Raw genomic sequence first — 26,626 nt, forward strand, 5'->3', positions numbered from 1 at the left:
GGCTACAGTGCTTTATTGCCAAAGATACAAGTGAAAATTCTATTTTTATTTTTTGTTTTACATTGTATGTGCTCATACACCACTTTACACTTTAATTTAGTTCTTCCAGTGCTTGCAGAACAACTTTGATTTGAAAAAAATCTACAAATGTAATAAAACAATCAGTCATAAACAAAGGAGGTCTTAGTTCTTAATGTTTTCTGTCCCATGAAAGATGGTAGGTAACACTTCATGTATGATAAATCATCTCTCTCCATCTGTTTTTTTTCTTTACATAGATGAAGATGTCAAACCATTTACTCCTGAGAAAACCAAGGAAATTGTGATGTCTCTACAGCAACCTGCAGTCTTCTGTAACATGGTTGGTGACTGGCCAGCCCTGCACTGGAATGTGAAACACCTTTCTGCTGTGTTGGAGGGAAGGACAGTCCAGTTTAGGCTGGGCCTGAAGACGGTGAATTTAGGTGAGAATGAGGTGGACAGGCATTAATGTCACAAGTCTCTTTTTTTAGGTCCTGCAATTATCTGCCTGTTCATTATAACTGTTCTTTCTCTAATGTATTGCTTTTCTTTGCAGGCTTTTTTTAGGACATGGGATTTGGCCAGCAGTAGAAGTCTCTCTTGTCTTTCTCATGTGTTTATTCTTAGGAGGAAGTCTGGTGGGTAACACCAGCATCTAAGAATCAAGCCTCTCAGTTTTCCTTCCTTGCTGTGTTGTGTGTGTCTGGTCCTCGTCTTACACATGATTAGATTGTTCATGTGAGTTGAGCTTCCATATCCATTAGCCTGACTGTTAAGGAATTAGCTAAATAATTAGCCTGATTTGTTTGGGTTTTTTTCTGTAATGGTGGTAATTCTCACCTTCCTCCAGAGGTTTTTAAGACTTAGGTGGTTTTCAGTACTTAAAGGTCCTGTGATGAAAGTCATGATGGAAGTATAAAGCATGAAGAAAATCATTTGACACCAGTGCAATAATTTCACTGCTAAACCTCACGCGCCATGGGAGAAAGACAATTTTCCAACTTGATTTTAAATACTACAACTTCATCTCTGTCTGTAGCCACACACTAGTGTGTCCATGGACAGACTGAGTTTCATACCATGGAGGGAAGGTACAAGAAACACGTTCCAAGGTGGCAATCTGCTATTCACTTGAAAGGTTATGCACTGCTTTATTCCTGCCCTTTACATCCTTTGCTGTCCCAAAGACATACCAAAATACATTTTGCCATGCACTTTCTCCCTTTTGCCTGAAAAGTATCTTGACTACATTCAGGATTTTTTTTAACCCTTAGGCCAGAAAAATCCACTTTAAAAATATTTGATACGTCATGGTCTTTTAGACCCCACCCAGCTATTCTTTCTGTAGTCTTCTAACCTTTTTCAGTTGGACTTTCTCTTTCTTGGAATGTAGAGTCTGCACAAAGACTCCAGATGAGGATCTGCCAGTTCCAGTGAAAGTGGTAGGATTACATCATGCTATCTTAACACTGTGAAATTTGCTTTCTTCACAGCATCACAACCATGTTATTTCATGTTCAATTTTTGCAAGAGAAGTGATGAAACAGAAGTGTTAGAGGGAAAATGCTTGGCATGTTAGGATTTCAAAGCATTTTACCAGCATGGATTAGGGAATAGATATTATTTACTCACTTTCTACAGATGGGAAAACTGAGGTGTAGAATTAAAACCTTGGTACATATCTTTATAGCAATATCTCTGTAGTTCAGAGAGGTACCACCCAGTTCTTGCACTATGTGTGAAATGCATCCCAGTGCTGATAGAGAAGGTGTAGCATATATATATGTATATGTATGTATGTGTGTATATATATATATGAATGACGCTTTCCTTGATACCTTGTTCATATATCTCAGTTGTAACATGCAAGGCCTACCAGGTAAAAGAATAGTTGTGGTCCTGCTCTCCATTAGTTAGTAGGCACTTTTTGAGAGCCAGATGGATGTGCCAACTGGCAGAGTTTTTGATGGGACTGAGGGAGTATTTTGTAGCTGAGTCACAGATTGATGCTACCAAGTAGATACGAGTCATCACTTAACAATAACTTGTCATCACTAGAGATACAGAGTGGATTTAAATTGGAATTTGTATCTTGAAGCATCCATCTGCATTTTGCTTTTTCCTAAAGGCATTTATCCCTATGCAGCAATCAGTTTGTCTCCAGGAACCTCCATTATATGTAATGTGGGCTAGAAATGTCTTCAAGGAGCTGGGTACAGCCTTCGGGTTATATTGTAACTGAATGAGACCTGTGATGCTATAAAAAATTTGCAGTGTAAGAATATATTAGTGAAGCCATTATCCAAGCCATCTCAGAGTCTGAAATAATGTAATACATTCCATGGGCCACTGTCATTTGGAAGGTGGTTGCATGCTTAAAACTATTAGTACTCTTGCATGCTTAAAACTACTCTTAATGAGGGCCTCTCTTTCTTATTGTTCCTGCTAACTTTCATAGGTGAAACAGAGCCAGTCATGTGGTTAGAGAGAGAACAGAACTTGTATTTTAGAATACAACTAAAATTGCATTGATCTCTCTCTGAATATTCCTTCCATGTTCACTATAGGTTTATTGCCTTAAGACTAGGTGGGAGCACTCCTGCTACAGAGTTGGAAATGTAGAAGAAAAAATCCACTCTCCTGCTTAAAGGCATATTTTGGTGACACTCTAAAATGGCAGCTTCAGAGTTTCTGAGGTTTTTTGAGCTATGAGGTTCATCTGGAAGACTCAAAATTAATTGAGACCTCTTACTACAGCAACTCCTCATCTTTCTCTAGTGCCACATCTGCAGCCTGGATGGGTTTCCCAAGCTAAAATTCCTTAATGAACAAAAGTGAGAATTGCAAATGGGGCAATATGGTGGGAGTTGCATGGATTTTGTATTTGCTTTTCTTACTAGTTTGTAACTTCCTGAGGCATGTGGATGGCGCATTTGAAACATGGAAAAATGTGAGAGCTAGCAGTATTACTCGGTATATTATTTGTATCTAAATGTGTGTTTGATAGTATTATGTCTGATTACACAAGTTAAACAGTTTATGTCCATAAGAAGGGGAAAAAAATACGATCAGAGGGCTAAGCATTGACAAAGATACCTTCAAAGAGAGTACCAGAGTTCATTACAAGAGCAATGAAGGTGCTATTAATCAGGAAATCCCTACCCATCTGGTTCCAGCCACACTAAAAGATTTATTTTTCTGATGTGGGATAAAGGATAGGCCAAAGCTACAGAAGTCTTGTTCCTGACAGAGAAAATGCAGCATTACAGCCCTTCTATCTGATAGCTACCTGGAGCACACCAGCACAAAGAAAGCTTCCACAAAACTGACTTCTATATGCAGCCATTTCTTGTTTTGACCATTTTCAGTAGTTGCATAGTGAAATGAATCAACAATGAGGTTACTGTGAAGAAGCTGGAGGGAACAAGGAGTTGTCATGCTGATCAGTTTCTGAGTCACAAGATCTCTGGAGGATGTTTCTCTTACTGATGCTGGATAGAGCTGATGCTGTCAGATAACACAGTTGGATAGGAAAGGGCTGTAACTTGACCATCTTGCCAAGAGGTTTTACCACTAAGGATAGCAACAGAATTGAGGTCTCTGAGGTTTGATATAGAGAGACTGCAAAGGTGGCTGTAGAATCAGTACCTGGATAGGAGGCTGAAAATACAGTACAAATACTGTACACTGATTAAATGTTGCATAAAGCTGAGATCTGAAGTGGTTATTGGTGTTGGATGTGCATGGCCAGGATTTTTTGTTTGTGAGTATACCTGTGCTTTGTTGTAGTATGAAATGGCTGTTCCTTGCTTGGATTATTTGTTTAATTCCCCAGCAGCTATGAATAGGGGTTTGGTTTTCCTTAAGGAAATGGAGGAGACATTTCACTTGCATTCCTAATGGAGGTTTAGGTGTTTTCCAAGGCTATTACACCTTTTTTTCCTACATTTTCCTTAGTACAAATTGCAAATACTCTGAGACAAACAGATTTTGGCAACTGTCAGAACCAGACCTTAACTAAGGAGGAGAGTTGCTTCTCCAAAGCCCGCTTTTTCCCCATTGCAAATACTCTGAGACAAACAGATTTTGGCGACTGTCAGAACCAGACCTTAACTAAGGAGAGTTGCTTCTCCAAAGCCCGCTTTTTCCCCCTCTCCTTCCCTCCAGTTTCAATCTGTGGTATTAGGGGAGAGAGGAGGACTGTTATGCCTTCAGGTACCATGTCATCAGACAGAACTGGCAGCCTACTTTAGGCTTGCATGGCTTAATCTTCAATTTGTCAATTACAAAACACCCTCAGCTTTTAGTCATTAAGTATTAGCAAACTGGTTAATAATGTTCTTGCTTTCAGTTGCTCGTTTCCAACATTTTCACCCTTGTTGCAGCCTACAAACCCATCTAAGCAAACTGTCTAGATTGCCCAAATATGGTTTTTTTTTACTATTTATTTTTTGATAAATACCCACACCTTGGTACTGAACAAGGTATGAATCAAACCAAGAACCCTGCCCTGAGGAGATTGTATTCTACAAGATAGTTGGATTTTTTTTAAATGAAACTCTGAGTGAAATATGCTGTGAGGAAGAAGGAGCATATTTCTTGCCTTTAAAACATTTGCTTCTGAGTTGTCTTGGAAAACAGGCTGTGTCCTATGTACTCTTTTTTCTCATGAAAGTAATACAGATATTGAAGCACCCTTAGTAGTGCTTGTATCTTTTGTCTAATTTTCCTGTCAGACCACCTTTTAGTAAAATTATATACATTGCATTAATGACTGGGTATCAGGAGAGGGACTGCAACACAGATAGGGGATCCAGTACAGAGGGTTTTGTTTGTGATTTTGTGAATTGCAAGGGATTTATATGTCTTGTGTGTAGTCCTTAGGTAGGAAGCTCTTCCACTGCACAGACCCAGGTTACAGACTGCTAAACAACGAGGCTTATCTGACACTCTTAGTTAATGATTTGGTAGCCATGGGAAGGAAACCACTACCTATGCTATCACAATGGAAAATAGCAAAATAATAGTGATAAAGGTTTGTAAAAGCTATATGAGACTCTGTGAGAACTGCTGCAGTAACAAAATGAAAGTGGTAAAGAACGAAGAGCTGCTGCTGCGGAACAGTGAAAGGATCCCGTTTCTGTGCAGCTCTATGCAAGTTACACAAGGTTAAATTGCAGCTCTGTCATTGTCATTCATGCAGGCTGCAGTAATTTTTCCCCAGTAGTAGTTATAGTAAAGTCATATTTTTTTAAATACTGGAGAAATCTCTTTGAAGATGGCATGATTAGTGGCAGCGGGAAATGAAGATATCTGATTAATTGCAATTAAAGTATACTGTGATGTGGATTATCTTGCAGACCTTCCAAGTGACCTGACCTTGAGCTGAAAAGCTGTATCAGTCAGCCTGACTAAAGCATGCTGGGAGCAAAACCCTGCTGGTAAACACTTCTTGTGTGTGCCAAGGAACACTGCAATATGCTTTTGTCAGTCTCAAATGAAAAATAAGGGCACACAGCATTTTAGGTGGATCATTGGCAGCGTGTGTGTGGTTCCGTAACTCGCTTTCTATGCATGACCACACTGGTTTGGTTATTGCTTTAGGGAAAGGGTAAGATGAACATGTCCATCTGCATAAATCTATGGAGACAAAATAAAGGATACATAAATACTTGACATGCACATTTGCAACTCACACTTAGGAAGGGAGATGAAGCAAAGTTGTTTAGCGACCTAGGGTGTGTTATTGAGTTACTGTGCTGAAGAATAACACTAAGTATTGGTCTGCTTTTGTCTCACAGCAAGTTCAAGGTAACAGCCATTCAATTAAACCTTAATGAAAAAGCAATAGTCTCAGACTTTACTTATGAGTTAGGTCATGAGAACCATTTTATTGACCAGAGTCAAGCTACCTAGTCTGACTTCATATCTCATGTTGCATTTAACCAGAGCCAAGAGAGAAACTGTGTATTAACATTTTTACTGGTTCTATGCTCAGTGCTCATGTAATATTTGATTTTTCTTTTGTTGCTCTAGTTCCCCAGTTTGAAACCAGTTGTAGCTATGTGGAAGCTACACTTGAGGAGTTTTTGGCTTGGAGTTGTGGGCAGCCTTCTTGTCTCTCTGGACCATTCAGTTGTTATGATTACTCCAAATACTGGGCTTATGCTGACTACAAATACATTGCCAGAATATTTGAAGACAAGCCAGAAATCTTCCAGGTAAAACATTAATATTATCTCTTCTTAGTTGAACCATTGCAAATCATCTGATGTAGCTTCTGAAACCTCTGCTGCTATCCCTCTCTGCTCCTTTGGCCACTTACTTTAAAATATTGAAATAAAAGCTACTGGTTCTCAGGCTAACTGAAATCTGCCAAGTAGCAGCCATCTAAAATTCTGGGCCTTCTTACGAGTTTAGAAACAACACCCCAAGTGACAAAAAGAACTACCAGGTTGGCAGCACTCTCCTTCCCATATAGGCCAGATCCACCTTACACCCAAATGGTTCTCAAATTAACAGCTCCACTCAGGAGGGAGGATTGATGGCATGTATTCCCTTGTAGTAACAAGGCTGTAACATGGCTTTGCTCCATGTTTTTGCCTTGTGGCTCATTTTCTTAAGTAGCACGTCTCCTTCCCTTAATATCATTAGATTAACTGTTTGTGAGGAGGAGAGCTTCTGTGGAGGCAGTAAAATACAGGAAGTAACCTGCCCACAGAAGTACATCATCTGTGGTAATTACCATACATAGTAGGACAACTACCCAAGGTATTTCCTTTTATTTTCTCTGTACCTATCTCCTATTTCAATGTCTTGCTTCATCTACATTCCTGCTGTTTCTCCTTGCTAATTGTAAGTGGGCAAACTTAAGGATAGCTATACAAAAGGTGTACTTCTTCAAAAGATATAAAGAAAGAGTAACTAAAGCCTTATTCTTTCTATACTTTGAAAGGTGAAAATGGAATCATAACTCCCTGCGAAATCACTGTATCACTGGGATGACAACGAGTATGAACTGATAAGTCCCCTCAAATTAATTATTTCCTCAGAAAGCATTTCCCATGCTCCTTATATGTATTTTATTCTTTTGTGCCAGTAAAATTGGTGGTTTTCAGTGATCGGTCTTTTTGCAGACTTTCAGACTTTTCAGACTTTCCTGTTGTTCTTTGGGTCGGAAGGTAAGGACTGGACACAGAGATCATCTTACCTTTCTTTCCCCCTTCCCTTCCGGAGCACACTGAAACATAACCAGGATCACATAACCTGGGGCTGGTTTGTGTTGTTTGAACTAAGCTGGGAGCTCCAGGGATGTTTCAGGCTTCACCAGATCTTTGCATAACTTTCTCTATCTGTGGTCCTGTCTTGGTCTTCACTTTTTCTGCCTCCACAGACAGCATTTCTGTGTGTCTTCTGGCACAAGCCAGTAGCAGCTCAGAAGACCTGAATAGCCTGCTGGTTCCTTCGGTCAATAAAAACACACTTGAAGGAAACAACCATTTTCCTACCACCTTCTTTCCCTTGCCCCCATTCAAGAACAAAGTTGAGGCTCTGGGAGTTGCATTTCTGTGCAGGTGTCATGCCACAACCTGATCACCTGACCTAACACGCAACAGATTGTACTGCAGTTTTAGAATAGACACATGTAATGGTTATGCCATGGATTTTTTTGAAAAGCAGAATCTGGGAAGGAAGAAATTGGTGGTGTTATGCAAGCAAATATGGTGTGTGTCATCTGCCATTTTCACAGGCATGGGAGAGAAAGGCATCCGTCAGTTCCAGAGTCATATGGCTTTTGAAACACAGCTACACAATTTATACCAGCCAAGAGAATTCTTTGTAGAAATTCTCTTCCATTCTTGTGTGAATTTGATGATAACCCCTTTTTTTCTTTCTAGATTTTATTTAGATTTACGTAAGGTTATTTGAAGGGGAAAAGAAGGCCAACTGCACTGTTATTTATAGTGATTAATAGGGCCATTTAGAAGTTGTTTGAAATTTAGATTGCGCTGTTTATCATTTACAGTTGTGTGGGCTAAGGTAATGATTCCATTATTCTAATCTATGAGCAATATCTAGCATCTTACATTTTTTGTTCAGTTGATATTTCATTACAGAATTTGAAATATAAATCAGGAGCAAGATACATGCATGAGGTTTAAATAGAAATGAGACCTTTTAAAGTGACATACGGGTACAGATTAACTTCATTATAAGCAGCAAATGAAATAAATATATATCACAAGTAATGTGCCATCTGTTATGGTTGGAACACCTTTTAGTGCATTTCTTCTTACTGTGGCTTTTTATTGTAGAAAAGGAACCCAGTGTGACAAGATTTCAGTAACACTACTGGTTCCTTTTCAGTTCATTGGTTAAAAACTATTTTACCCATAATCGTTTCAACTATTTACTACAGCAGCAGCATTTTCAAAAAGTTCTTTTAAATCTAATATTGATTATGTGTGCTTTCTTTTCACTTAAATTGTAACAAAATATAAAAACTATTTAGGTGTGAGATTAAAGTATAGAAATGGTGTTACGCTTAACTTTTTCACTGAAATAGTTGTATTGAATTTCAAATTTTATGCCTGCTGAAATCTATAGGAGCAACTTTTTCTTTTGGATCTTTTGCTGTCTTTGACAAATGTTTGTATTACTCTTCTGCATTTTTTTTCAAATGGTATCTTTAAAATCAATAACTCTGAAATTCAGGATCTTTAGCAACACCTAATTTTTGGGAAGGCTATCACTCATTTTGAGGGTTTCCTGATACAGAGTCATGGTGAAGTCATCCTTATAATGTTTAGCTGTAGTTTTCCTCATCCATAGATCTTAAAAAAGGATAGTCATCCACCTGTCTGCAAGTAGCAAACTTACATACTTTAATTAGGACTCCTAGACTCCTATTTTCTCTTTATAGACAGCAGAAAGAGAGAGGCTTTTCCAAGGCATGATTGAGAGTGCTTTGACTAGAGCAAGAGCCAAGCTTAAATTAGCTTCCTAAAGTTCGGGGATGTGAATGACCCCAGAGTGCTTAACTGAAATGGAACAAATACCGTTATCTTCCTTTTCAAGATGGGGAAAATAAAAACTCAGAGATGAAGCAATTTGCCCAAGACCATCAGGAAGCCAGAAATTTAATCTCTGTTTCCTAGGGCTCAGTCTGGGGCTCCAGCCAAAAGGCACCAGTATCTCTGGCCAGTATTCCTCAAGTGCTTTCCAATAAACAAATGATCAGGCCCTGCAGGTGGCAGGATGAGCTGTAGATACATGGGGGAAAAGCTTTATCCAAGCTATACAGAACCATTCTGCAAAACCCTTGGACTGTCTGAAAAATATCTCACTGTGCCTCTTTCCAGCTGTCATCCCCAAGGGATTGCTTGTGGGAGGATCAATGGACTGGGAAGATCCAGGACTGTGTTCATAATACATGCACACCTGTTCTGCCCTTTCTCACCCTGTCATCGAGTTGTTTTAAGCTCACTGCCTTTGCAGTTGCAAATGTGCCCATTAAATAATAGAAACTTCAAAATCCCAGCATAACACTGGGTCACAGATGGGGTAAATTCTGTGTTCCCAGGCTATGTGGAGAAAGCTGAGATAGAAGCAAAGAGAGAGCAAAAATTCCACATGCATTATCAATTGTTTGAAAAGGAAATAGGGATTTTTCTTCTTTCCTTTCATTCTCTTTTTAAATGCCATATATAAGAATTTTTCTAAAAGCAATCCTGAGCTTGGGTGGATGGTTAAGAGTGGAGAAAGATAAAAAAGAGTGTTTGAAAAGAAAAAGAAGCCCCATGTGGCCATGAGAATTTGGCAGTACTTCTGTAGAGCAAAGGAGTAAGTTCAGTGATATGAAAGGCGGGGATGAGAATTTTGGAGGAAGGGGAACAGACTATGCATGCTCTAGAACCCAACCAAGGAAAAACAGCTGCAGTGGATAAAGAGTGACTGAGCAGTGGAAGAAGACAGGAGACTTTCAGAACTAAGGATAGGATGGGAATCAGTTCAACAGCTCACATAAATAACTTCTTTGTTGCTGTAGGATGTAAGGTGGTCTGACTTTGGTTTTCCTGGAAGAAGTGGAAAAGAGAGCACACTGTGGATTGGTTCTGAAGGAGCAAACACCCCCTGCCATTTGGACTCCTACGGCTGCAATTTAGTATTGCAAGTACAAGGAAGGTAACAAGTGCACATATGTACAGCAAATACAGGGGAGATATACTAACTTGATACTGTGCATGAAGTTAGTTTTGGATTTTTGTAGTATTAATTCTAGGTCCTTATTATTTTAGTTTTCTGAGTTCTTGATGATTGAAGACCATCATAACTGCTCTACAGGAAATGGCAGAACTTCAGGGCATTGGTTTGACTGGGTCATGGAGTTAACACAATTTTATTTTCTGGTCTGTGTGTTATGTGGTCCAATTATAATCACTTTAATCTTCCAAGTAGTTATGAATTCAGGAATTTGGAATTAGGAGATAAAAGAGTTAAAAATAAAAAGCCCCAAAACAAAATAGAAATAAACTACTTTAGACTTTTACAATATTCTCTGTGCAAGAGCCTCTAATAGCCTGCTAGAATTAATTTAAAAGGGGACCATCAGGATGGAAGCAACTAGCTGTGAGCAAAGTTGAAAGGGACATTTGAGGCTCCAAACTCATTTGGGAGCATGTGGCTGTTGCTGTATCTTTCTTCCTGTTTGCATGCCTTCTTTTTTTTTTCTATTTTTTTTTTCTCCTTTCCTTGCATATTGGCCTCAGGGCTGGTGTTTGTTTTTTTGTTTTTGGGTTGTTATCTATTATTGCTAGAGTAGTGCTAGAGTAACAGAACAAGTTGCACACCCTTTTTAGGTTTGATAGTATAGAGTGGGAGTAATTTGCTAGTGGATTTTCAATGGAATTAATTACTCTGACATTTTATAGAACAGTAAAATCATGGTGGTGGTGGTGGTGGTGGTGTGATTAAAGTGCAGGATTGGAAGTCAGATGTGTTGCCTTCTAACTGGGCAGTGCCACATGCTGACTGGCTTTAAGGCCTGAGGTAAATGAATTGCTCATCATCTTACCCCTAAGAAGGGTAACTCTCTTTAGGGTTTTCATTCATGTTTGTAAACAGCTTTGAGGTCCTTGGGTGGATCTGCAGCAGAGACACTCTGGAAGCCTCCCTCAGCACTGCTGTGCTGCAGCCAGTACTGTAGACTTCAGATCACATCAGTAAGCATTGTGCATTGAAGTCCAGACACTTCAGTGTGTTCAGGAGCCAGAAATCTCATTGAAAACCATGAGACTTAAATGCCTAAATATCTTCTAAGGATCCACTTAAATACTGGGTGTACTAAATAAGTACAGTGATGTAGCAGACGCAATACCTGCCAAGCCTCTTTGATCTCTACCTTCAGATGCTGAACGCGAGCCAGAGTTCCAGCATCACGTAGCAGTTTTGTCCACCTTTCCAAGGCACTTCCTCCCCCTCAAGTAGAGCAAAATCCTTGCTCCTCTCAGGGAAAGAAATCCAAAGCCTTTGCACAGCCTGAAAAGACAAAAGTTGTTTTCCTCTTCAGAACAAAGCCTTTAAATAGATTGCACACTTCCACAAGCTTGTGAATCCTGTGCTTCTTCAGAGCAGAAAGATTCCCTTTCGAGACTCACCAACAAGACAGGCTTTGTAACAGAATATGAGCTTATGCTAAACTTAAATAGATTTGCCTTTGCAGGAAAGCCAGGGACAACTCCTTAGCCCTTTGTTGCTATCTTGAATTTCCTCCTTGCATCCCTCAGGGTTCTTAATTTTTTGCTTTATGATATTGCTTCATTGTGAGCCTGCAGGATTAACCCTGAGCCTCCTAATCTAGTCGTTCTCTGCCCCCTCAGAGGATCTAGCTTGGAGGGCAAAATAAAGTGCAATAAGGCTTGCATTTTGGGAGAAGTGGTTTTGTGCTTGCATCCAGCAGTTGCTTTGGTATTTACCAAGAAATATCAGCAGCCTATGGCACTTGCATCTGTGCTGGTCTCTGTAGTTCTGACTATCCTGCTATTCCTATCTCTTCTGTTCCTGTCTCTTCTGGTTTTGTGCCATTTGGTTGCTTTGCTCCCATTTTCAGATCCGTGACTTAGAACTGACAACCAGAAGCAGTAGACAAAATGCAAGAAGTGAGTGCCAAGGGAAAGGACACAAAGAAAAGCCCTTGCTAGAGTCCAAACCAAAGAGAAGAGCTACACAGCTGTGCTGTAAAGTGCTGCCTTTACTTTTTTTTTTACCGTGGTCATGTTGTACTATTTGTCTGGCACCTCTTAAATGTAATAAATTCTCTCTTTGTGTATTCCTCCTGGTTATTTCTATCACTTAAAGTACTGCCACATAAAACTTATATTTCTGAATACCATATGTACTTGCTAAGATATTTAATTTATAATACCCATAAAACTGGCACCACCAGTTCTTCCATATTCTTTTTTTTCTCTTTGATCTGGTCTGCGTAAGTGAAATAGAGACATTAGCTCCTGAGGACAAAGTCTGGTCTCAGCTCTGCTTGGCCTTGCACTGTGGTGCATTCATGTGCTTCTTCAGGCATGCAGAGAGCAACCTGGCATATGAGTGCCCTCATGAGCAGAACAACCCTGTCCTGCTCCATCTGGCATTTAGTCACACCAGTAAGTCCTTAAATGCACAAGAAGCCACATTTTCATCATGTGGAACTGACAAAAAAATACAGATGTTTAAGGATGCTTTTGTCTAGGGATGTGTCTGGTTTTTATTTATGCCATCTTTGGCATGATTTTTACTAAGAATGGGGGTTCATGACTAACAGCCATGTAAGTACTGCAGGAAACAGAAGATAATGCCTATACCCTTTTACTGTTGCCATCCTAAGCACACAATGCTCTCCTTTCAAAACAAATACAGATTTTGAAAGCTTTTTATTCAGTGAACAAAAATACATTGTCTGTAACAAAACTATTTCCTCTAGTTTATAGAGCAATTTTTAATGCTCTGAGCATCTGTAAATGCTGTATGTTAAAAGGAGGAAGGAGAAACCAGATGGGAGAGTTTTTTTAAATTTTATTTTATCTGCCTTTTAAAAATGATTGGTGAGAAGCTGTAAATCTTTTCAGTTAAAAAATTAAAAAGTGGAATATTTTAAAAACACTTTCAGGAGACAGCCTGTAAGCACTGGCTGTGTTCTCACTGCGTAGGAGATTCACACAGCGAGGCACATTTATGTTTTATTGAAAACCTTGCTACTGCCTTTAGTTCTTTGCTGCAAGTGACATGCACTGAATACATTTTTATCTTCTCTCTATTTTCAGGAAGAGATGGCACCTCTTCCCACCTGGTGATACCAGTTTCCTTTATCCTACCAGGATCCCTTATGAGGAATCCAGCATATTCAGCAAAGTCAACATTGCCAACCCTGATCTGAAACGCTTTCCCGAGTTTAGGAACTCAACAGCCCATGTTGTTACACTCAGTCCAGGACAGGTACCATTTATATACGAGCTTTACATTACTTAATATTCTATTTAACTGGCTAATTAAGGGCTAGGAAATCTTAACAAATTGTCTGTGGAACTTTCCTCTTCCTTTACTCCACATTCAGACTTCATCGATTTCTCTCAGCACAGGAACTTTCTCTGCTGACAGTTATTTGCCCAGAATTTTTTGTACAAAAACTGCAGACATTTAGAGAGCTAGTTCAATCAGCTGCCTGATTCCATTCCTGAACCACCTTTCTTGCAACCACCTCAAATTTATCTACTTCAGAACTTTCTTGAACTCTGACCTGTCTACTCTGGCAGCAGTATGTTCCACAAAATGTATTTGGTTAATGAGTATATAGAGCTAACAAAGGAACTCATATAGTGAATAGCCTTCATGTGTTGCTTTAATAAATACTTTAATGATGATACCTGCATTTAGAGTGCACACCATCCAGAGGTTTCATGGTGCTTTACAGGGCTGTGAGGATATTAATCCTGTTTTACTGAGAAGGTTCAACTCTAAGTGTCTGGCTTACGGTCACACAGGCAGTCAGCAGCAGAGTGAGAGCAGGGCTCAGGACTCATGATTCCCAGTCTCCTGCTGTAAATAGTGCCCTTCTTTATTTAATCAACAAGGTCTGTATTTGGAGTCTGAATTACCCTTTTTCATTTGTTCAGCCGTGCATGTCCTTGTAGCGCACTGCTGCGCATCTCAAACTGTCAGGCCCTTCCGAAGGAACCTTGCCATGGTCATTGTTCTGACAGTGGAGTTGCTGCTTCTGGAGCCCTTTTGCCATTCTCCTACTAGATATTGTCACCTGTTCTGACCTACCAGCTCAACAACGTGTACAAGCATTCCCCTGTCCCTAACTGGCAAACCCAGCTGCCTTCAACAATTTAAAGAATGGATTTTTGCTAATCAAGTTAATTTTGAGGAGGCAGAGTGGGGCAGGATAGTAGCTTCCAAAAAGAGGATGATACCCATCAACTGGAAGTGTATGCTCTGCAGTTGGTATAGATGCAAATGGGGAATCTGTGATCAGCCTTCACTGTTTGCACTACATTAGCTCATACTCCTAAAGCAAAACATCAGTTTCACATTCAGCACTTTGTAAGGTTGCAGCAGTCAGTAATTTAAAGCACAAAGAACAAATTTTTACTGTTGATAAAAATGCCACATCCATTCAGCGCTGCATTATCCCTGATCCCCAATACTATTTGAATTTATAATCTCCTTTGCGATGATCAAGTGTAGTAGTGAACCTTTAATATGATCTTAATTTTAATTAGGCTTAAAGCAATTACAAATTAATCTTGCTAGGAATAAAGATCTTGAGCCAGCTCAGTAATGCAATTTGTCTGCATTGCCATGAAGGAGATACTGTTTGGATTTCTTGGGGGGGAAAGTAATGTAGAAGCAGTGATGGAGCAGTGAGGTGTTGCCTTCATCCATTTTATCAGTGCCTTCTGTGTGGTGCTTGCCGGCATCTCATCCTGAAGCTTATGGGGCAAGTGGCTGGGAAGTGCTGCCATTTGATGCAGAGGAAAGGAATGACCTAGAAAAACTCCTTTATTAACAAGGGAGAGGATTCCTAAATAAAGTCTTGATATGTGCTTAACAGTGGTTTTCACATAGAATTAGCCCAATTACTGAAGAATTTGTAGGCATCTTTATTTTGTGATAATATGTAGCATCTCCACTCATTCCCAGAGGGTATGCAGAGCATTTTAGATTATTGTAACAATAAAGGGCTGAAAAAACAAAGACAGAGGTGTTCTTAGGTATTCAGGAGAGCAGCTGCATGTAGGGTGAGTGCAGCTTTGAATATCAAAAACTTAATGTGTCTAATGCCACCTTCTGGTTGATGTTTGCTACCAGCCATTTTTCTACACCATCTGCCTGAAAGCAGAATTCCTTCATGTAACACTGTGCCAGTGCACAGAGTGTACTTCAGTTAGATCCTTTGTGCCCTTCCACTGTATTGTTCAGAGGTGAATTTTGGTAACTGAGTGAGACTTTAGGTTTTTTAAGGTTTCATCCTGTACCTGACCAATGGCAGTCAGCGGCATTTCGACAGAGGTCTTAACAGAACTTCTGGTTATACATTAGTATCTGTTTTGAAACAAATTATGAAAACATTTAGATGTCAAGCTTATTCAAATAGGCAGCTGAGTAGTTGAAGGGCTTGCAGCAGTGCATCACTATATCCACAAGGTTACAAACTCAAGTTGTCTCATACAAATGTAGGGTTCTTTCTAAATGTTTGGACCTGGTCACCTATGTGATGGTTGCAAGACTGAGGACTAAGTATGGAGCAGCATTTCTAGTAACACCTTGACTCTTTTCTCAAATATACAAATACTCCCTAAAAGACCACAAATGGGACAAAACTTAACTGTCTTAGTATCTTCTACCAACACTCTGGGACAAGTGATATGAGAGTTAGGGATCTGTCATCCTCAGCTTAAACCCTGTTCAGGACAGGTGTCCTATCTGCCATCAGTGGCACCTGGCACCTGAACAAGGCAGTGCATCCTTCCTGTCTTACACAATTACAGTCCTGCAGGAATATTCATTCCACCTTGTCCTTCAGCACAGGCTATAGAAGGAGCCTACGCACATAGATGCTTAACTTTTTTGATGATTAAAAATAGGAGAGATGAACACCACCTGAAAAGGCTACAAAAAACTGAGATGCTGTACAAGTATAAAATCATTGATCATTCTTTCCTCTGCCCCACTTCTCACTGGTTTCTGGCTTCCTTCCTGCTCACTAATGTAATTGCTCTTAATCCATCTCCCTGTTAATCCATAGCCACATAACTAGACAATGGTAGAAAGACTAGAAAGTACATCTGAGTTTATCTGACGGTAGACACATACGGGCTCCACACACCTGCCCTCCTAATGGAGAGCAAGCAGCTGGCACCCTGGGCTCCCATGACCAATCCCATTCCCGCTCATGCTACCCCAGGTGCTGTTAGAGGCAGCGCTCGCCTGCCCTGTGTCCTGGCCCTGTGCGCCAGTGCAGCCTGGAGCCAGAGGAGCTGCAGTGCAGAAGCCAAGGAAAGGCCTAACTGAGCTAGTCTAAGAGGCACATGGAGTCTGAGAAGGATGCTCCCCCTCTGGCTTTGAAAAATATTGTCACTGGATGGGAAAAAACGATTGTAGAAAAAGATCAACATTACTGCTTGCTGGTTCTCACCATGGTCTGCTGCTCAGAAGCTCCCCTCCCCTACTTCTGCTTATCTGCTTCTCAAAGTCTAAAGAAACACATTTGTGTGTCCACAAATACAGTTGTCACTCAATCCTGTGTTTAGCTGCAGGATTTTCTCTTTCTGTCCTCCTGCTGCAGAATCTAACACACCATGGGATCCTGCTCAGCACCAGAGCTCCCAACAGTGTGGGCAAACCTCTGACCTCTAACCCAGCCCTGAGCAAGAAGAAATCTTCATGAAGTCAGAGAGGGATTTCCCTGTGTGCTGCCTTTAAAGAAAGGGTGTGAGAACATCAGATTGGGCTTAAAGTGGGGAATTGCAGAACAGACAGTCTGAATAGCCAAGAAGAATATAACTGATACCAAAAAAATGCAATAATTCAAAGGCAGTGTAATATTCCAGCTCAAAGTATACAAAAGACTTTTTAAAAGAGGTTACAGTAAAAAATCCTACTTTTTTGGAGAAGAGTTTAAGTGATTTTAGTAAAAGAGAATTCAGAGTTGGCCACAGCATTATGCATAGTAGATAGCTGATAATTCTGTTCTGGGGAAGGAATAAAGAGTTTTCATGTGGGAGACTGTAGAGCTGGCCCCAAGTCACCCCATAGAGAAGGCAGACAGCCCAACCCAACCTCAAGACACCAGAACTATCATCTGCATCACAGAAGAAGCAGAAGAGTCCAGGAGCTGAATTTATGCTAGGATTGGTAATAAAAGCACTGTTCAACCTGCAACACATATGGAGAACCCCATGAATGCCCCAAAAGCCAGTCAGACCAAAGGTCAAAGCTGCAAGTTCCTGACTATTTCTCCACCTCTTCCCTGAGCTTCCCTCATTCTCTCACCTGGGTCACTATGGACATGGCCTGATACAGCCCCACTCCCTCCCTTTTCACTGTGCTTTTCCCCAGGGCTGTGCCCATATTTCTGATTCCAGTGGCCCTTGGAGCTCCGTTTCAGTAGCTGGGAAGACACCAGGAGGGAGGAGGAAGGCAGGATGAGAAGCACTTTCCAAGCACCAGGGCAGCCAGGCACCAGCTAGGATGAGGCAGAGGCTGGGGCAGCAGTGCTCACACAGAGTCCTCAGGTGGTGTTCCCACAGAATTGACTATGCCTGCATCTATTTCATTTTATTTCATTTTATTTTCCATTTCCATGGTTGCAAACACTTCTGGGATTTCCTTGGGTCCCCCTGTAGCCCCATGTCTTTATCTTCCCATCACACTGGCTTCCTTTTTGTGTGCATTTACCTAAACATCTTTTTCTAATGAGCAGAAATTTCTTGGTGTAATATTTCACTTCAGGGTATGCTCTCTTTTTGAAGCAATTCCACCTTTGCCCTACCTTTGCACTGTATCAAGTTAATCATGTCCACTGAGAATTCAAACCTGCTCTGTTCTCTGTGCCCTACAAGTCTTCAGCATTGCTCCACTTGCTCTCCCAACTGTTCCTTTGGTTTCTTTCCTCCCATTACAGCATTTCATTTTATCTTTTCTGGGATTTCTGTCCTACTTTAACTTCATTTGCTATATTTGGCTGTCACTAGCCTAAATATTAAAATTATCTGATTGGTTACTGTTTAGATCAGTATCTTCCCAGCACAAATAAAGTTAGATATGTTCTGTAGAAAGCAGGCAAGCACAAGATTATCTCTTAGCTTGGAGTAGTTCTGTTTTGCTACTGAAATTTACATTTTCCCTGTAAAATGTTTGCTGCATGTGTGTATGTTGTTTCACTGTGGCTTACTTTCACATTTCCTATAGGAATGTAGCTAAATCTGTGTCCCATATTCATAAACATATGGAAGTCTGCTTTATTTTATTGTGGAATTGATGGAATTGATCGTTAGAGGCAGCGGTGGTGGGTTTTTTGTTTGTTTTCATTTTGTTGTGGGTGTATTTGCTTCTAAGTTGAAAATCTAGAAGAATACTAGTTTGTAAATGTAGAAGAATCCTACCTCTTTCTGGTGGCATTTTTTTTTCGGTCTTTTGTTAGTTCTGCTCCCTTGCCAGCTGTATTTTTTTTGTTTTTATTACCTTTTATTATTACCTTTTCTTCCTTAAAGTTTTAGTCCTTTTGCTTTTTGATAATTTTCAAACTTCTTGTTGCTATAAATCCTTATTTTAACAAGCATAAGCTTGTTCAGCAATAAAAGAGGGAGAGCAAGTGTCGTTATGGAACCTCTTTTGCCTATTCGAGTCACAGCTCTGTAGGTCTTCTATAAATTGCATCAGCAAACAGTGCCAGCTGCAGAAAGACACGGTTTTGCAGTTATTACCCTTAACCTGCTGGCAAGGGAAATCTGATTAGTCTCTAAAGGACCAAGTTCCTCCTCTTTGGTTTGAAAACACAGGACAAGTTGGGGGGATTGTATTTTCCTCCTGGCTGTACCTCCTCTCTCCAAAGCAATTCTGTCTCTGCTTTGCATGTGAGTCGTGTGGAGCCAGCACGTTCCATGACTAATTTCCATCTTGGTTTTCCAGGCAGCATCTCTTACTGAAACATTTATACACTTCCCTGAATTTGTCTCTTGCTCTTGTTCCCTTGCAGTCCCTCTGCACCAATTCCCCAGTGTCTTCATCCCCTTCTTCAGCATGTTGGAAGCTCACTGTTCCCACACAAGTCTCACAGGAAGGATCCCGTTGTTGCTTACGGGAGCTCTGCTTTCTTCTGCTGTAAAACAGAGTTTTCCAGGGTTCCTCATTACACCCAGTCACTTGGAGGGCACCCAGATTCTTTAGCAGCATTCAGTGTAAGATCCCCTATAGAGCAGATGAGCATTTGGGGGGTGGGTTGGATGATTTTGCAGACAGTGAAACTTAGGCGAACACTTCCTTACAAATAAACCCATTGCTGTTAATGCAACTGCACTGTTCATTTAAAGTGGATGTTTCAGTGATAAAAACAAAATTTTGAAACTTGTTCAGTGTAGAAAACGTGTTTTGGCTGCAGTCTGTAGGGTTTCATACACGTATATGTCAGGACTAACTAGTGATATTTTTAAAATAATGACTCTCCACTGACTGACTTCCTTTTCTGTTCTGTATGCTGTACCAGATAAAAGAATAATTTCCAAATGTTTTTGACCTTTGGAGAGCCAGTGCTTTTTTTTGTTTGACTTAAATTGAAGCCTGTGGAGAACATTTTGTCATCTGGCCCAAAAAATGAGAGTGTTCCAAGTGTCCTGTAAGTGTTTGCAGGACTGGTGCCATTGTTTCCTCCACAGACATTTTCTCATTAGCTGTGTTTTGATATAATGAAGCACAGGGCTATCTGGGTAGCAGAACATTCTTCTAAGTAATTTGTGTCTACCAAGAGAAAGAATTGTCTGCAATTCAGATACAGATCATTGCTTCATTTTCTCCATTGTGAAGTGTATATTTTTATCTGTCTCTGACCATTTTTGTAACTTGTCAAAAAATATCTTCCATGCTTTTCTTGATAGCTCCATGTTAATCTAATGTTCAGTAATCTGCAAAGCTTGTCCTCTATCATCAAAACAACATCAATATCTTGTACCATAAAAACCATGGGTTGAAATCAATTTTATGTCACAGCTATCATCCTGATATTGTTATAAAGCTCTGATCTAAACTAGATTGTCCCAGAAACCATGATATTTTCTTTTAAAAGCCTGTCTACTAAAAGTGACAAATTTAATACTGGTGATTATTTACCAGAATTAAAGCTATGTTTTGTCACCTAGTCACCTAGATGAGCATAGGGATACCTGCTTTTTGGAGAAACCAGCTGGCAGTCCTAAAGGAACTGGGAAGTCTGCTCAGTTGGAGGGTCTACAAAAGAATTCCTGCTTGGATGAGACTCTCTCTAAAGTGCTGATGTACTGCAACACCAGCTGCACCCCTCTGTACTGCTGGACTTTGCTTACCTACAGCAGTTAAAGATTATAGTCCTCCTTGGGACCATATGGGAAGGAGTTTGGATGAAAGGTAGTCCTGGATCATGTCCATTTCTTATGTGATAGTACTGATAGAGTGGGCATTTAAGTCTTGAGAAAAGGCTCTTTAAAAGAGATAAATGAATATCACCCTTCACCCCTGTGTCCTTGCCTCAGTTCTATCTCTGCACCCCACATCACCTAAATTAAAACACCTTATCTTTCTTCAGGCTTCTGCTTGTACCCTAATGTAATGTCTCCAATTCCAGGTCCTGCTCGTTCCAAGGCACTGGTGGCACTATGTGGAGTCCATTGATCCTGTCACTGTCAGCATAAACTCTTGGATTGAACTGGTATTTTCCTTTTAATGTCATGGGGATGTAGCACTTCCAAGGGATTTCTGTCCCTTGGCTGCCAGGTTCAGTCCTATTGGGTGTGTTGTGTTGAGAGGCTGGGGAGGGAAGAGCCCTTATGGATACATTTTTTCCTGGAAGAACCTTTCAAGGTTCCAGACCTGAAGCCCCAGTTCAGCAGAAATCCCCTTTCAAGTTTACTTCAATCAGGTAAACAATTAACACAAGCTAAGCGTTTCATGTCCAGTTTCGTAAGGTCTAGCCAGCTTTGTGCTGAATAGAGAACAAAAAACCATCAACTTCACCTCAAGGACAAGCTTATGTGCAAAGCTAAATTAGAATTTAAATCAGATTAATGTGATGGGAAGGGAGGGGAAGAGGATTTTTGAATTTTCATTCCTCTGTGATAGTTTTGATTTGCCTGAAGTTGGATTTCCTCAAGTATTTAATTTTCTTCTCCGCAGGCTTTGATTCTTCTTGCTCATGTTAACCAGTATATATGGGATGGTTCCAGGGATATCATAGAATCATGGAATAGTTTGGGTTGGAAGGGACCTTTAAAGGTTGTCTAGTGCAACCACCCTGCAGTGAGCAGGGACATATTCCACTAGATCATCTCAATACTCCAGAAGGTTTTCTGATTCAAATTACTTTATTATTAATCCTAGGTTAATATTAAATTTTTGAAATGGCCTGTGAAAGCTGCCTCACTAAAATACCCATTGGCTTTTTTTTTTTCTACTTCTAAAAGCTATATTAGACTGGAAATCTGCAGGGGAAAGAACACATGAATTCAGCTGCTGTTCCAAGACCACACGATGCAGTTCTCATACCAACATCAAACCAAGCATTTGCAGAGCAAAGGAACTCGAGTGTTTCCCTCATGGAGAAATTTTCCAGATGAAACTTATGTATTTAGCAAGGACAGCAGGCTGACAGCCCAGACCAGGCTCTTACATAGCCCTAAGTGCAGTCAGGCTGTTTCCACTGCCAGAGAAAGCACCAACTATATTGTAGAGCAGCCACTTAAGCCTGCCTTGAATTTAAGCCTTTGAGGTAATTCAGAGGAACTGGCTGTGTGCCCTGGGCTTGGAAAGGCTCTGATGTCACCACACACACTTGTGCCCTAAGCTGTGCCTCACAAGTTGTCCCCCTCTGGAGGAGCAGGCCGTGATGGGATCAGCTTGGCTGGAGGCTCCCAGGTGCTGGGGTGGGGCCTGAGCATTTCTAGCCGGTACATGTTGCAAGGAAAACAAACCAATGGAGCAAAACTCTATGGCCTTTCCTCTCACAGAGGTCTTGCAGAAGTCACCAAGATCCTGTTTGGTGACAGTGAGAGTCAGTGCTTGTGTGGCATCATAACCAGAGCAGTGTTTGCTGGATCTTGCTAATGAGTGACACACCCCAAATGTTGGTATCTGCCCTAAGCAAGTGTGGCTATTGCAGCCCAGGTGAAAGTTCCTTACAGAAATCATCCCTGCAGCTGATGATGTGGCATTGTTTGTTAGGTGTTGGGCAATCCATCTATAAAAATAAATTCTGACATGGATTCTAAAGGACAATTCTGAGAACATTTCCATTACCAAACCAAGCAGTTCTTGCTCGCAGCTGTTACCAGCTGCTTTCATATTGACAGATGTGAATCACACCAACAATTACAGTCCCAGTGAAACCATTAATTATATTGGCAAGAGTTAGAGTAGAAATTTAATTTGTTTTCAGCTGGATGTGAGCTACCCAAAAGTATTCCTTGCTTTCTAACATACTGTCATGCAATCAGTACAGCCCTGTTATCCAGCAGGCCAGGATGAATATCAAGAATGCAACATTTTAAATAATTTCCACATGTAGATACCAAACTCTGTATTTTGGTGGCTTTTTACACAAGGCCATTAAAAAGACAAGCATCCAAAGCCACAAAATGCCAAGAGCACTTCCCCCTGCTTCTATCCCAAATTCTGCTTAGGGTTCCAGGACAAACTGCTGCCTTCAGCACTCGTACTAGCCAGATGTGTGGTTTGCTTGACAGGTTCCCTGGATCCACTGTTAGACTGATTAGGGCTGTGGGTTGACCAGGTTGCATCTTTCCTCCAAACTAATAAATCTAAGCATCTCAATTAAAGCAAATTTATGTATCCACTTCTAGGTACTTGTCATTGAGATAACCAAACCACCCGTCCAGTTAGGAGAATCTACCTTTCCTTCCACATACCCTTCCCTTCCATGTACAAGAAGCTCAAACGGGACAGAAAGCTAAAAAAGATCCTATAGTTGTTCTGCTATCCTAACCTAGTTAGTATCCAGCTGTCCAAGGGGAATGAGGCAGGAAGTGAAGGCCTGAAACAAAGAGCCTGTTATCAAGTTAGTTTTTAGTTTTGCAGGAGAGCTTTCAGAGGAAACATGGTTTTCCTTCTGGTGATGTTCAAAAGTGCAGCAGTTTGTCAGCTGCTGTTACATGATAAAATATTTCCTAAATTTCCTTAATACTCACTTTTGTGCTTGCATGGCCCCTAGATAGCTGCTGCCTTGCTGTAACATCCTGTGTGTTTTAATTACTTAAATTAGACATAATATGTAGATATAAAAATGTGCTATGTACTTATATGGCTCTTCTAGTCCTAAAGAGCTGTTTAAATGCATACATTAATTAAATGCTAATATTGCACTGTAATTTCAAGCACCAGATTAAATTAACAAAACACTAATAAGGGAAAAGATTATATGCACATACTATTTTTTGCAAATCCTTTTTCAGATGAGCAGCCACACCAAAGCCTGTGCTGTCACCCGTGTGGGGGCTGTACACAGGAAGAGAGTCTGAAACTTTTCACTGACTTCACATACATGAATGTGGCTTTCAAACTAAGGCCATCCATGTTCTTCCTAAGATCTTTCAGCTTTCTGCAGAGAATCGTGAGCGAATCTATCTCCTAAAATCTTCTGTTCTCTTGAGGCAGGATGTAGATCATGAAGCCCGTGTAGAAGAGGCAATAACTCGAATGCTGGTATGCGCCATAAAATCAGCAGAAAAGCCCAGTGATGGAGATCTCTGGCTAAATCCCACGGAGGTAAGCCCTCTACTGCTCCCATTATAGCAGCAATAACAAAGAATTAATGGCATTTTGCTTAGCTCCCCCTGAGTCTTTATGCTGCTTTGAGAAAAAGAATTTTAAAGTTCCGTCCCTTCACATAGCAAAAGTAATTCATGGAAGATAATCACGCAAGGCTGAATTGAAACATGTCTGCTTTTAACTGAATGTATTCTGGGTGTTTTCTTAGGTTGAGGCAACATCCCATGAAATCAATCTTCAGTACCTGAATGAAGCAGTGTCTGCCTATCTCAAGTGTCAGGAGACAAGTGTGTCAGGGCAGGCACATTCCAGCAGCACTGGTGCAGAGCAGAAGACAAACACCTCATGCAAGAGGAAGAGAAGGGAAGTTGGCTGTGAACCAGGGGGCTGCACATTACTAACCCAGGACTGTGCAACAACCAAGGCAGAAGAGCTGCAGAAAGTACCTTTTGGGCCTCATCTTATTCAGGTTTTACCACAGTCTCACAAAACAAACGTGATGGGTGCAGTTGCAGTTGAAAGTGACAGCAGAGATCTCCATGAAAATGAAGGAGAGCATTTTGGAAACTTACACTGCAAGAGGAAGAGATTGCTAATGAGCAATGACTGTGAGACAGCTGCACATCAAATGGGTTCAGACTGCAGTTCATGCACCCCACAAACAGCCCTTTCTACCAATGACTTGCTAGACTGTCTGGTTAATCCTCGTGTCATCAGTTTAGTGGCTCAGCTGCTGCTGGAGAGAGCAAGAGTGTGATGCTGGAGTGCTTTATCATTTCTGAAACAGAAATCAAACAGCAGCCTTGTTCAGCATGTTTAAGATCTGTAATAATTGAATGTTCCATTTCAAATAATTTTTAGGTACAGATAGACAGAGTTAATGGTTAAGTGCAGGTTGAAGTTGAGCTGAAAGAAGAATAGCTGGTTAGTGATGGCTGAGAAGAGAAAGGTGTGTGTAGTCAGGGAGCTGCTCAGTGTTATGAACAAGAGAGAGCACACACAGTCTCACTCCCACCGTGCTGTGCAGGTGGGATCTTCACAGTGTTCTACAGCTCTGAGCTGGGAAACAAATATGGCTTGATGATAGACAACAGTGGGAATGCTGGGACATGGTCACATAGAGGGGTGGGAGCAGACAGATTGACTGACTGTAGACTGCAGTCCTTGACCATGTTTAAAATAAAATGGTCAGTAAGCAATCAGTTGATTACATTAGAAGTAATAAATTCAAGTAAACCTAAACCTCAGCCAAGAAACAATGCACTCACTAATGCATCCTTCCTCCCTTCCACTAAATAACTTCAGTTTTGTCACAAAGATCTAGGTTGGAGTGAGACAAAAGCCCTTAGCAAGAAAGTAACCTTTAGCTAGTTCAGAAACTCTTGAAGCTGGGAGATTAAAGGCCTTTGGGAAGTTGCTGTTATTATTTATTTAAAGCCAGATGTGCACAGTCCCTTATCTCTAAGGAACAAAGCAAAACAGCTATGACTTTTTACCTCTGTCCTTCTCTTTACCATAACAATCAAAATGTAATTTTTTTTTTTTGGTTGTAAATGGTTGCTGAACAAGATCATCCTTTCTTCAAAGGATAATAGTCCTTGGATTTGTTTTCAAAGGCTGGGTTGTTCTTTGATTGAAAAGTTAGGGAACATGAAATACAGGCAAGAAGGTTTGTTAACTCTGAACTATGCATGGAGGCTTGAACAAAACCCGGGAAGAAAGCTGCTGGCATCTTCCAGGATGCTCTCACCTCCTCTGGTTTCTGTTTGTGGTGGCAACAGAGAGGCATTTTCCCTAACCACAGTTTCAAGAGACAGCTTCAGGGACAGCTCCTGTGAAACCTTTGCTTTCAAAATGTCTCTTTGCTTGTGTCTGCTAGAGACCAACAAACCAGTTTCTATCATCAGCCTGTTCCCATATCCATAACCCTGCACCACCAGCCCTGCAGCTGGTATTTCCTTTGCTTGATGTGTGTTCCCTGCTAAATACATGAAGCTAGTGCTGTTTTCACAAAGATCAACTCCCACCAATTTACAGTTGAAAAATCCTGATAGCAAAGGTGCTTTCTTGCTGCTTTTATTCAGATTGCAGGTTGGCAGGGCCCCGAATTATGGTAAGGGTTACGCACCAACAGATCAGAAATTCAGGAAACCTTGCCATTTCAAAAATCTCTGCAAAAACCTAATACACTTGGAAGAGGATTAAGTTGAAAAGGCTCAAAGGTTCACATTTAACAAGCACAGAAACCTTACTGTGATGGAAACAGAGCTGTATATGTAGTTTGCTGGAGACCCTGGCTTTGAAGAGTGGCTCTCAGTTAGTAGCAGAGGCCACACGAGCTCCATCTGCAACCCACAAATGTGCAGTTTCCAGTGTCCTGCTCTGCCCTTGTAATTGGGCTCAGACCCTGATAACACCTGTGTATGATCCTCAAGGGCAACCTGCAGGCGAGATACAATTCTCAGCAACGTGAGAAAATCCACGGGGTTTGTTTCATGTTTCTACACCAAAGGGTCTCAGTGGGGTTGCCCCCTTGCAACCAGACCAGAATTTAATAAACAATCCTGTTGATACAGTT

General features: G+C 40.7%; 1 protein-coding gene across 1 annotated transcript; it reads left to right on the forward strand.

The window, feature by feature from the left end:
- The first annotated feature begins 207 nt into the window (after positions 1-207).
- Positions 208-26,626, forward strand: HSPBAP1 (HSPB1 associated protein 1). Its single transcript, XM_017740116.1, has 8 exons — positions 208-217; positions 279-464; positions 6,058-6,242; positions 10,070-10,206; positions 13,338-13,509; positions 20,894-20,977; positions 23,935-24,045; positions 24,257-26,626. The coding sequence occupies exons 1-8, from the start codon at positions 208-210 to the stop codon at positions 24,803-24,805; spliced, it is 1,434 nt and encodes a 477-aa protein (XP_017595605.1). The 3' UTR covers positions 24,806-26,626.

The sequence above is a fragment of the Corvus brachyrhynchos genome, unplaced genomic scaffold (assembly GCF_000691975.1).
Source record: "Corvus brachyrhynchos isolate BGI_N302 unplaced genomic scaffold, ASM69197v1 scaffold126, whole genome shotgun sequence".
Taxonomy (NCBI): Eukaryota; Metazoa; Chordata; class Aves; order Passeriformes; family Corvidae; genus Corvus; species Corvus brachyrhynchos.

Coding starts and splice junctions, on each gene's coding strand:
- HSPBAP1 (XM_017740116.1), top strand. Junction 10,207..13,337: donor GTATTGCAAGTACAAGGAAG/GTAACAAGTGCA, acceptor CTCTATTTTCAG/GAAGAGATGGCACCTCTTCC. Junction 24,046..24,256: donor TCTGGCTAAATCCCACGGAG/GTAAGCCCTCTA, acceptor GTGTTTTCTTAG/GTTGAGGCAACATCCCATGA.